Genomic DNA, 12,605 nt, shown 5'->3' on the forward strand with positions numbered 1-12,605 from the left:
TGTCCCAGGTACACTCTGGCAATGAAGCTGAATGGGGTGCAAATCATGGTAGAATCTGACTCTTATGAAGACAATGTGGGGAGTCTGAAGGGATCATTTGCTTTACAGAGTTGCTCTCGTGGCTCTAGATGGACATTAAAAGCAATAAGATCCTCGGGCATCACAAGGGCCTTAAAGGGGACATCATCAGTGCTCACCAGCTCAGCCATGGACGCTGACGAGGGTGATCAGACCTACCTTCTCATTGAGGGGACGGAAGTCTTCATCCAGAGAGACGATCCGAAAAAGAACTGTGGAGACATGATGGAGAGAGCAAGAGATTCTCACTATGAAAATTGCAGCTGCTCTATCAGGCACCATGAGTCATTGAGGCAGGGGCTGCGTGCATGCCTGGCCCAGACGGAGTGACCAGTGGGCACATGGCAGGGTAGGATGCATGCACCACACTCCCCAGGCTCGTGACTGGTGGGGGGAGGGAACGGGGGTTGGGGGGAGGGAAGGCAGGTTTCCAGCCTGCTGTACTAACTTGGTGACGAGTTGTGGGGTCTGAGGAGGCAGGGAGGATTTCTTGCTCTGTATATAATTCCCCACCTGATTCCCTGTACCTGTTTGTCCCGGTTTGTAGATGGGCTTGTCTGTCTGGACAAAGACCAGGCTCTCTGAGTTCTTGACCAGTACCGATTTCCGGCTCCTGAACTCCAGCGTCGGCCCCTTCACCAGCACCGTGAGAAACGCTGCTGCCGGGCTACTGGACTTTGGAACCTGGAGAACAGCAAAAGAATCCCAAGCACTGCTACAGGCTGGGGACTGACTGGCCAAGCAGCAGTTTGGCAGAAAAGGACCTGGGCATTCCAGTGGATGAGAAGCTGGATATGGGTCAACAGTGCATCCTGCTAGCTAAGGTGGCTAGTGCCACTAGGGCACTAATTAGGGTGCATTAGTAGAAGTATTGCCAGCAAATGTAGAGAAATGACTATTCTTCCCTCTACTTCCTGAAGTGTAGACAGCACCAAAAGTGGAGATAAGGTACTTCTACTTCAGCCACACAATTAACATAGCTGATGTTGCTTATTTTAACTAGACTTTGTCCTGTAGGGTAAACATACCCTTAGTAACTATTAATCTTGTCTGAAACTCTGCACAATTGTGTGGTGTGAGTGGAGGATGTATAAGTGTGACAGCCCTTACAAATGCCCAGATGATCACGAAGCGGGAACCTTGAAGATAACCAGGAAACAGCCATTGTGTCTGAGGCTGAATTAGCAGCCATTGATGAACCCTGGAGACAGGCAGAAACACCCTTCTCCCCCCCCCCATAGAGTGAGACACAAGACTAGGAAATCTGACATTCCCCATCAAAGGATAACTCTGGAGAACACAGATTAACACCTCCTAAGGATGGATGGTTGCAGCAGGACACTGCAACACCCCCAGCCCCCAATGGGAACTGACATGTATAAAGTGGGGATCTCTTGCCACAAGAACTTGGGTTCAGTCCTGCAAGCCAAGCCTCAGAGGAGCCCTGAACTGAGATTGACAAGAACCCTATTCCTCACTCAGTCTGTTTGTCTGGTAAGACTGACTACCATGTGCGTGATAGAAATGTAGCCATGTTAGTCTGGTGCATGTAAGAGATGTGCGTGTAAGAAATCCCATGTGCTTCTTAAAAGCAGTCACAGAGTGTGGGGAGCCACCGGGCCCTGCACCCCCATCCACAGCCAGTTGTGAGACTCAGCCAGCAAGTAGAACGGAAGGTTTATTCATTGACAGCGCAGCACAGACTTCTTGTTATAGGAACCAGGAGCAGTCAGTACAATCCATCTTGGGGGAGAGGGGCCAAGAGTCAGGGCTCTAGGCCCCTGATTGGCCCAAGCCAGGTAGGCTCCCCTCTCACCAAGCTAGCTGAAAAATTAACTCACACCCCCACCAGCTCCTTACCCAGCCCCACCTCCTGCTGTGTCCTACTTCCCAGGCAAAGTGTCACCTGATTGAATCCTCCACCTAGCTCAGGTGTCTGATGACTTGGGCCATTCCCTACATACCTTCCCTCAGGAGTCCCTCCCCAAAGATCCCATTCCTCGCTGGGCACCCCACACACAGGCTACGTCTACACTGGCATGATTTTCCAAAAATGCTTTTAACGGAAAAGTTTCCCATTAAAAGCATTTTCAGAAAAGTGCATCTAGATTGGCAGGATGCTTTTCCACAAAAGCACTTTTTGTGGAAAAGCATCCGTGGCCAACCTAGATGCGGTTTTCTGCAAAAAAAGCCCATTTTCACGATCGGGGCTTTTTTGCAGAAAACAAATCTGTCTACACTGGCCCTTTTGCACAAAAGTCTTTCAGAAAAAGACTTTTGCCTAAACGGGAGCAGCATAGTATTTCTGCAAAAGCACTGACAATCTCACATGAGATCGTCAGTGCTTTTGCGGAAATTCAAGCGGCCAGTGTAGACAGCTGGCAAATTTTTCCACAAAAGCAGATGATTTTGCGGAAAAGCTTGCCGGTCTAGACACAGCCACACAGTCACTGCAGAGCAGCACAGGCCAGTAGGAGTCACATACAGCATAACAAATAGTGAATGCAAAACTAGAGTGAACACTGTGGCTGCAAGAGCCACAATCCCCACTACATCACATATGCATAACACCAGCCCCCCAAGACACACCTTGCCTCAGTGACCCACTGCTAGGCATCTAACCCTTTACCTAATCTGAAATGGCCACTCATCATTGGCAGGGGTGTGTGGACCTGCAGACTTTGCCTCCCCATGGCCCTAGTAGCCTCAGGCCTTGCAGCCTGGGAACTCCCCTGGCCAGAGCTTCCCCAGCTCTGCCTGCTTTCCCCCAGCCCTGCTCTAACTACAGCCCTAGTATTCTCAGGGTCCACAGCCTGGAAGTGAGGCCAGGCGTCCCCAACTCTGCCTGACTCTTCCCAGGTCTGCGCTGGCCCGCCCAGCACTGCTCCATCTCGGGAAACCACCAGCTTCTCTGGCAGCCAGGTCCCTCCTGCCCCCCAGCCCTTATTTATACTGCCCCATCTGAGCCCTCATTGGCTGTCTCTGCCTCAGCTGCTTGCTCCACAGCTCCAGCCCTCACCCGGGGTGGGTTTTACCCTTAAAGGGCCAGTGCAGATCAGATGCCCCGTCACACAAGCCTTTTGTTATCTAATCACCCTACCTCCCTCTGTTTATAAACAAACTCCCTGCCCCACGGGGAGGAGCACAAGCTCTGCTGAAGTGAAGAGCTGCCTCTGGGGGCTAGGGCATGTGCTTTAAGCAGACCTCAAGTATGAAATCCGGGGGTACAAACTTCAGGAGGAGGTAACAGCACCCCTTAGTCTCCCCACCTCTGCCTACAGAGCCAGCCACTCCGCAGCCAGTAGCACAGCATCTCCCAGCTGGGGCTGGGCACGGAGCTCCATACTGACTGAAGAAGCCCACTCCAAACGAGTCACCCACCACACAGCCGGCAGGAACGGAGGTTTCCTTAGAATGTCTCTGACCGGAGCTTGCTGCCTGCTGTGGTTTCTGACAGTGCCTGGCCTTGCAGGGGTTTGTCCCAGGCTGTCACTGTCTTACAGGCTCAGGTCACAAGCCCCATGGGGATCAGATACTCACGGTGAATGGGACGCACTTGAAGACGTCCTTCCCGGTAACCACGTCTGCGATCAGACTCCGGTTCTCCCCTGCATGCTCCAGCGTGGCGCTCAGTGTCACAGACTCGTTCAGGTGGGTCAGCTGGATACAGACCTTTTCAGGAACTGTAGTGTGGATCAGAAAGGGCACGAGGACCATGTACTGCCTGGGAAGGGAAGGGCAGGGTCAGAGAGGTAGGGCTGGGGGACAGAGAAGGCGTGGCGGGAAAGGCATGGACTAGTGGGACAGCCGAATCCTGACCACCCATCCAAACTGCAATTCATGCACACAGGATGGGGACTTGCATTTGGGGTTTGTAAAATGCAACATGCCTCTCTGCTTAGCCAGCTGGGCACCGAGCACACCCCTTGGAGTGAAAGAACTCATTCTGTGTCACCTTTGAGTGCTGCTGCCCAAGGGCTGTTTGCTCAACCTCCCGGCAAGCGTGGGGTGGCTTGGGAAGCTCCAGGCATTACCTGATTTTTGTGTATCCCATAGCCCCGTACTGAGACTCCCAAATCTTATCCGAGCATCCAGGAGGGAGCTCCTCTGAAATGCTTGTGCCCACGTAGAGACTGGCAGCTCGTACTCAGGCTCTCACCTCCTCTCCCACCGTCTGTCCATCTGGGCGTGTCACCTGCTGCCCTCAGTGAGGGAGGGATGCAAACGCTGTCTGGGGCCTGGCCTCTGAATGTAGGGAATGGCCGTCCTGCTGAAGGGGCGCATGGCCCAGTGCAAGCGGCTTTAGCCAGGGAACTCATTGCTGTTCCTGCATCTCCAGTGACATGCTGTGTGCTGTTGAGCATGTGGCAGAGGTGCTCTGTCCCTCAGTTTCCCCATTTCTGATACGGGGATCCTGAAAATGCTGCTTACGCCTCCATTTAATGTGCATGGAGATCTCTGGATAAAACATGCCAGGTACTTTTAAATGTTAACCAGGACTTTGCTCAGGCTGGCTCACCCCTCACCAGCAATGACCACAGTGAAGTCATGTGGGCTACCGGAGAGCTGCCCGGCCTTGGCAGGGCAGAGATGCTGGCTGAGCGTCATGCTGGGAGATGGATGTGCAGCAGCGTGAAGCTCCCTGGACAGCCCAGCTGCCTGCTGCTCCTTTGCTTAGCTAAGATTTCAAATGGACAAAGTCAGGTTGGAGCAGCCATCACCTGGTCCTGATGAAATTCCACTTCACCCTTTGCTAGGCCTGAGCCAAAGCCCACAGGAGTCTATAGGGCTCTCCATTCATGCCCTGGGCTTAGGATCAAGCGTGGAGTGATGTTCTCTCTACTTCTAATCTCGGTCAATAAGGGCTGGGGGCTGATTCTCCTCTCCTTGGCACCTGGTGCAGAGTGAGCCCAAAAGGTTCTGCTCTTGTGGCCTTTGACATCAAATCTGCCCTGCTGTAAAGGAGGAGCAAGGCCATGGGGAATCAGGGCCCGTGTTTAGCACTGCCAAGTGTCCTGCTTTGTGTGCAACCCATTCGGCAGAGAACAGAAAACCCTGTATGCGGAAACCAGACACTGCACCAGTGCTAAATTTGTGCTGGACTTGCCAGGCTGAGCCCTGGCACCTCTGGGCTTGGGAATTGATAGCCTCCGCACCTCTGAACTCGCTGCATTAGTTGGGAATGTAAAAAAGTTGCTTGAGCCTCAGCACTTCCCTCAGTACAAATTAAGCAGCGCACATGCTTCTCCCTCGGGCGGTGGGGCGGATGACAGAATGACCAACACATGACAGTCACATTGCTTGAGACCCTGCTGGTGGGCACGCTGACACTTCAGTGAACAGCACCACAGAAGCTGGCTTCCTGATTCCCCAGGATGTGCTGGCTCTTGCTCCTTCCTGACCCCGTCTCTTCCCATCCCGCTTGACCACTTCCCACTCCTGCCCCACCCCCTCCCCCGAGGGTGTCTCATTGATGACTGGTGCCTCTCCACAACAGGGAGCATGAGCTAAAGGTGAGGTCAGTGTTTCCCCTTGCCATGCCCATCCCCCAGACCCAGCCTGGGGCCACCAGGATCTCCCCACTCCACATGTGCCCACATTATCTGCTGCTCTCCCTGGTGGATGGGAGGCCAGGAGGGGGCCACTGGCCCTTTCCAGTTGCTGCTCTGCAGCCAGGCAGCTGCCTGGGAGATCCTGGCTGGGGAAGCAGTTCCTACACCCTGCCTGGGATTGGTTGCCAGGGACCATGGCTGAGTGAGCTGGAAATGTGCTAGGAGGAGGCTCACTTGCCCTCTAGCCCAGCTCTGGAGCCCAAGCCGGGAGGGGACACTACCTCCCCAGCCTGGCTCGCTCGAGCAGCCGCCAGCCAGGGCTGCAGAGCAGCATCCCAGCATCTGAAAGGGTCTGATCCTGAACCTTCCACTCCCCTGCATCTGGGGTTATCCCCCCGATGAGTCACTCAGTCCCAGTGTGCCTGGCCCCAACTTTTCCTGCCCTATTCTGCCTTTTCCCCTCTTCTTCCTGTCCCCTGTCTGGCACCAGTCCCCCTCCGCCCTCCACCACTGAACAGCTGAGTGTGCAGGTGGGAGGCACTTGGAGGGAAGGAGAGGCACTGGGGTGGGGTGGGCTGGGGACGAGGGGAGGGGCACATCAGTGGGTATGAGCATCCATGGAGTCAGCGCCTACAATTAACACAATATGAGATCATCAGTGAGTAGCTGAGTCGTAAGAAGGCAGCAGGCAGTTTCCTGCAGTTGCTCCTGGGCTGCTAGAGGCAGCGGTGGCATTTCCTGAGCAGGCAGCCTGGTGCCCCCTCCTTCCCTGATGGGTCATGGCAATCAGCCTGGAACTAATGGCAGAGCCATTTTGGGAGAGAGAGGGGAAGTGCAGCCCCCCACACCGGGATGCTGCTCACTCTTCCTCCTCTTCCCCTCATTAGCAGGGAATGAGGGGGTGTACACAGCATTCCTCTCACTCCTGGCTGGGGAGCAGAGGAGCAGAGAAGTGAGCGACACAAACTGTGTGCTTCCCCTTTCTCCCCCGTAGTGAGGGAAGGGGAAAAAGAGCAAGGAGCTTCCTGGTACAGGGAGTTTTAGCCCCTTCTGCCCTCCCAAAATGGAGCCCTTGCCTGTGGCTGGGGTAGAAGCAGAAAGTGAGAAGCCCTGGTTCCCCTTCACCCCTCCCCTCAATACAATCCCCCAGCCACAATGAATGAGCAACCCAAAGCACCCCTGGGGCTCCAGTCCAGCAGGCTCACCACCCAGCATCAATAACACTAGCAGCTCCGCCACAAACACACTTGAGCACTTGATATCCCAGCCAAAGCTGTCAGATTATTTTCAGCTTCCTGGAGAACACGAACTCTCCTTTCCCTCCACCAGCTTGGGCAGGGTGTGTCGACTAAACTAGGCATATATACAACACACTCCTATGACAGTTACTTCATTAAACAGTTTGCAAAATGCCTCCTAGAGCAAAATGAAACTGGTGACTGTGCCTCACATTCTGTTCTACTTCTGCCCTCTCAGCCTGCGTGAACTTTACCTTAGACTGAGGGAACGAGACTGGACAAAAGTCAGGTCTCATGGCCATGTTTACACAGCAGGGCTAAACTCCAAATAAGCTTCGCAACTTCAGCAATGCTGATTGCGTCACTTAAATTGAAATAACTTATTTTCATGTTTACACAGCAGTTATTTGAAAAAGAGCACTCTTCCCCTGACTTCCCTTACTCCTCGTACAATGAGGCTGTGTCTACACTGGCGCGATCTTGTGCAAAAGCGGCCGCTCTTGCACAAAAACTTGCAAGATGTTGCAAAAAACATTATGTCAAAATAACTGCGTGTGTGTAGATGTGGACTGTGTTATTTTGGAATAACGCTGCTGTATAGACACAGCCTGTAAGACAGATGGAGAGAGAAGAGCTGGGCCTCTCCTGTGCAGCACAATGTAACCAAACCCCAAAAAGCAGCTGCTTTTGCTGCAGAGAGAGCACATCTCATCCTTTAAACGTGCAGGGCACAGACAAGCCTGACCAAATAGAAGCTACTTGCTCACAATAGAATAAAGCTGGGTGAAAACGTCTGATGAAACTGTTTTCTGTCAGAAAGCGTAGTTTAGTGAAATGGAACTTGTTGAGTTTGACCAGTGCCCGGTAGAAAAATGAGAAGACAGATTGTTTCAATTATTTTCATTTTAATAACATCAAAATGTTTTATTTTGATTTTAATACTATGCTGTATTATAACATATACTAGCCAATAGCCTGTCATAAGACAGGATTTTCGGGTCTCTCTTCCACGTCTGTCTGTCTCTCTCTCTCTCTCTCTCTCCCCTCCTCCTCCTGCTTCCCCCTCTCTCTCTCAGCTCTCCTCCGCCTCCTGGCTCTCTCTCCATCTCTCTCTTTCTCTTCTCCTCCCCCTCCTGCCTCTCATTTGGGCTCCATGCTCCCTGTGCAGGAGCAAGCAGCGCAAGCAGTCGTTTGGGCACTGCGCTCCCAATGTTGCATGGGGAGCGTGGAGCCCAAATGGCCGCTTACACCTCTTGCTCCCGCGCGGTGACCCGGTTGAGTGGCACAGAAGTCAGCCGAGCACCACAGCAGGAGGCGAAAGGGGATGAGGCAGTGACGTTCACAGCCAGGGGGCGGGACCTGGAGCACATCACCGCCCTGCCTCCCTTCACCTCCCGCCATGGCACTTGGCTGACTTCTGTGCCGCTCAGCCAGGCTGCCGCGGGGGAGCAAGCGGCGCAAGCGGCCATTTGGGCCCTGCACTCCCCATGCAGCACGGGCCGCCCAGAGGGAACAGCCAGCATTTCAGGCAACAGCACCGCCCAGAGGGAACAGCCAGCATTTCGGCGTTACAGACTCTAAGACATTGGGCTGCTATATATATGATGATATTTTATATTATAATTATTTAGCATTATCATAAAAATGTGACATTATCAAAATGAAACATTTCTATATTTCTGAATAAAATTTTTCTGGAATTATCATCTTCCCAAAATTTAAACTACAAGTCCCAACTTGGAATGAAAGGAAATTTTAAAATGTCAGGCTTTCTGGTGACAGTTCCGGTTCCCAGGCAGCTATGAGACTGTCTCCCTATTGTGTATTTGTATAAAGCCAAGCACAGTTCAGGGCCCTGGTCCATAAGGGGGTTGGCACTGCTGTGTCACACACAAACAATTGGGTTCCATTGGGTTAAGAGACCTGACATTGGAATTATGGGACAGGATCCATCCCCCACTGAAGCAGGGCAGTGAAAACTGCACCTGCTCATGTACACTAGTGAAGAGGTGTGTTGCACCAAGGAGAAGTGGGTGTGCACTGGAGGGCAAATACTTTAATCTATGCTGAGTTCCATTAAAAAAAAATTCTGTGTCCATCGACACTGCTAAAGGGATACTCTGAGAATGCCCGGATCCTGGCTGTCTTTAGCTACACCCCCTCTTTACCCATTCCAGAGGAAGTGGCCATTCCAGCAGAATGTGCCATTGCCAGGGTCGGTGCTGACAAAGGAATCTAGGTCACAGACTCTCTTTGGAACAAAGCACCCTCTATGGTTGCCAAGGGAAGCAACTGGCTTTAAAGAGGAGAAGAGAGAAACACTTGTCTGAGCCCTCACAGGAAAGGGAAGTAGGGCTCATTCCCAAAGGCACCACTAAGCAGCTGGCACTTTGCCCACAAGCCACAGAGAGAGAGCCAAACACGTGTATATGTCTAAGTAGAGAGATATCCAGAGAGAGCTGTCTGAGTGCTTCAGATTAGACTAGAGCATGGAGCTGCAGCACAGGGCTGAGGGGCACTGGCCAGGCTGTGTGGGGAGCCCAGGGCTGGTATAGCAGGGGGCTGCAGGGCAGGACTGAGGGGCACTGGCAGGGCTGTGAGGGGAGCCCAGGGCTGGGATAACAAGGGGCTGCAGGGCAGGACTGAGGGGCACTGGCAGGGCTGTGTGGGGAGCTCAGGGCTAGAATAGAAGGAGGATGCAGGGTAGGGCTGTGGGGCACTGGCAGGGCTGTGAGGGGAGCCCAGGGCTAGAATAGAAGGAGGATGCAGGGTAGGGCTGTGGGGCACTGGCAGGGCTGTGAGGGGAGCCCAGGTCTGGAATAGCAGGGGGCTGTAGCTAAAGATGGAGGAGCATTAGCACAATTGTGAGTGGAATGAAGGAAATAAAAGAGAAGACAGCACCAGCCCCCTCTGCATGAGCAGCTTACGGTTCGGTGGTGGGTGAGGTGCCTCCGGGGAGGAGGAAGAGGAGCAGGAGGAAGATGCTCGGGCCACCCAGCAGCTTGTCTTTCCCCATGGTGCAGCGCAAGGTTGGTGAGAGAGGCAGACACTCAGCCTTGTCTGCTGGCTCCCTGCACCCGGGCTCTCTTCAGATCGGCCCCTTTATGCTGCTCTCTGCAAACAGCCCCTGGGAGGGGCGAGAGAAGGGCAGGGTGCCAGGACCATCTGGGAAATGGGGAAAGGTACACGAGGAGGAGCCAGGCCCAGCAGCTCTGACTCTTGGCACAGAGACTGTCCCTGGCCAGACCCTGACATGCTGGGGGGCTGGGTATTTCCTGTTGATGTTCATGTGAGACACTGTCCTGTGTCTGAACCAGTCACACCCACACCCGTTTGCCTCACTCCAGCAGCACCCTGCCGTGGGGGGCGGGGGCCTGTAGTTCATTACCGGGCCAGCCCAGCATTCGGTGGGGGTTGGAAGCAGCTTCCAAACACTGCCCAGGGCGGCCAGAGTAACCTTTCTTGGCCCCACCCCCTGGACGGCCAAACACAAGAGATGAACAAGCGCAAGCCAGGTCTCAGCAGCAGCAGCAGATTGGTCCAGCAAGTCTTAAGATTTATCCCCCCCCCTTGTGATTTTTGTCTTTGGAGCTCCCCAGGCCTCCCCACTTTGTGCACAGCTGTCAGTCTGGCCCTCTCCACCAGAAGGGGGAGGGGTGATGGGAATTTGGGCCCTGCTGCTGGAACTCTCACCCATGTCCGGGCATTAAGCCTGTTCCTCACCCCCATCAGGGCCCCAGGCACAGGTGTCGACTCCAAGGGGGCTCCAGCCCTGGAGCACCCAGAGGGCAAACAGTGGGTGCTCAGCCCCTACCAGCAGCGCTGCGGATCAGTTCCTCCCCTTCCCGCCCAGCACTTCCCTCCTGCCTGGGTTCAGCTGTTCAGCAGCAGGCAAGAGATGCTGGGGGAGAAGGGCTGGAGGGAGGCAGGAAAGGCGGGACAGGGATGGGAATAGGATGTAGGAGGGGCTTTGGGGAAAGGAGTGGAGTGAGGGCAAGGCCTAGGGACAGAGCTGGGGTTGAACACCTGTGGAAATCAGGGAGGCAGTGTGTGTGCCCCAAGTTTCATCAGTTCCCTACACGGCCCCCACCTCCAGCCTCAGATATGTTTTTACTGGGGCTCTTACCCCTCTGAGGGGAGGAGGCTGCAGTATGTGTGTGTGGGGGGAGAGAACCAAGTCTCTTCCCGCCGCTTCCCAGGCAGCTGCAGAAAGGAGAGGAGTGTGGGGAGGAGCAGAGGAGCCGTCTAGAGTGGCCCTCCCCTCCTATGAGCATGGCAATGGCAGAGGACTATCTCTGGACTTCTAGCCCCAGTATTATCTTGTACCCACACAAGGAGAGCTCCAGCCCCCTCTGAATAGCTGTCACCTCCAATAAAATCTCAAGCGTTGGCAATACTGCATTCCGCTGGGGCGTTAGCCACTTACCTCCACTACTAACCCTCTGGCACCCCGGAGAGAAACTGGAGCCCGGTACCTCACGTGGGCAGGGAACCAACCCATTCCCATTCACTGTATCTACAGAGATGCTACAGAAGTTTTGGGACCTCCATGAGTTTGGAGAATGGTGTCCCCTTTCCCTCCTCTAGTCAGTCCTGTCTGCTGGGCAGCCACTGAGAGGCCATTTTGTGTACAATTGCCCCCTGCTGCATGGTGTGTGTGGAGATGGCCCTGGCTATAATCATGCCCTTTTCTGGTTGCATGAGTGCAGCTGTTGGGATGGGGCTGTGTTTGTGCCGCTGCCCTTGCCAGGGATGTGTAGAGCATATTTGCTCTTGTCCACAGCACTTGCCTCTCTTGGCTGAACAGCTGTGCAGGAACCAAGCCAGACTGCTCCATATTTCAACCAGTGGGAGGCTACGTCCGACTAGCTCTGAGTACCCCAATGCTCTCCATTGTGCCAGGGAGAGCTTCTTTAGCCCCCATTTGTGAATGGTCTCTGGAGCACAGAGAGTGGCACACTGGGGTCTACATGAAAGAAGGAGAGTTGTCAGCAAAGATGTCAGAATTGGGAGAAGTGGGTTTATTTCTCAGTCCTGCCACCAATTCACTGTGTGACCTTGTGCACATCTCTTACCTCTCACTTTACTGGTCTGAAAAATGGTGTAATTATACTGATCCACCTAGCAGGGCATGTGGGGCTCAAACGATTAATGGTTGTTAGGTGGGTTAGAGTCTTCTGATGGGAGGTGCTATGGAAAGGCAAAGAAGAAACCCTTTTCAGGGCACATGGGAAAACCGAAGACAGACTTTCTGGGCACATCTAGACTGCCCGTGGCTTTTGAAAGAAGATATGCAAATTCAGCGCAAATGTATATATCTTCTTCTGATCCTGTTTTCGGAAGAGTTATTTTAAAAAAAAAAAAGCAGTCTAGACACAGCTCTTTTGGAAAAAAAAGCCTTTGTATTCATGCCGAATTTGCATATCTTCTTTCGAAAGCCGCGGGCAGTGTAGACGTGCCCTCTGAAGGTGGATCCCTTACCATGCTCTGGAAATAAGATCATTAAGGATGCCTGGGCATCCCCTGCCATGCTTCCATGGAATGAATATCCTGAGATATTGGGAAAGCCTCAGTTGGAGGAAGTTCCCCAGTAGATCTGGGAGAAGAAATGTTTCCATTCCCTGACAATTTTATTTTATTTTTTCAAATTGATATGGATCAAACCAATACTAAAAGTTTTCTAAACAGTTAATAGAGTGATAGAGTAAAAAAATGGTCTCAACTGAAACATTTCATT

General features: G+C 53.2%; 1 protein-coding gene across 2 annotated transcripts in view; it reads right to left on the reverse strand.

The window, feature by feature from the left end:
* Positions 1–9,955, reverse strand: part of LOC102443957 (alpha-2-macroglobulin-like) — a 64,588-nt gene extending 54,633 nt beyond the window's left edge. The window contains exons 1-4 of one of the 2 annotated variants that reach the window (XM_075902349.1): positions 9,796–9,954; positions 3,619–3,802; positions 606–762; positions 238–290 (exon numbers count right to left, since the gene is read on the reverse strand). In XM_075902349.1, the coding sequence (XP_075758464.1) occupies positions 238–290; positions 606–762; positions 3,619–3,802; positions 9,796–9,884 (483 nt within the window). In that variant the 5' untranslated portion in view covers positions 9,885–9,954. Of the gene's footprint in view, positions 1–237; positions 291–605; positions 763–3,618; positions 3,803–9,795 lie in introns of both variants that reach the window. The other variant, XM_075902356.1, reaches the window with a different exon arrangement.
* Positions 9,956–12,605: the final 2,650 nt, after the last annotated feature.

The sequence above is a fragment of the Pelodiscus sinensis genome, chromosome 1 (genome assembly GCF_049634645.1).
Source record: "Pelodiscus sinensis isolate JC-2024 chromosome 1, ASM4963464v1, whole genome shotgun sequence".
Lineage (NCBI taxonomy): Eukaryota > Metazoa > Chordata > Testudines > Trionychidae > Pelodiscus > Pelodiscus sinensis.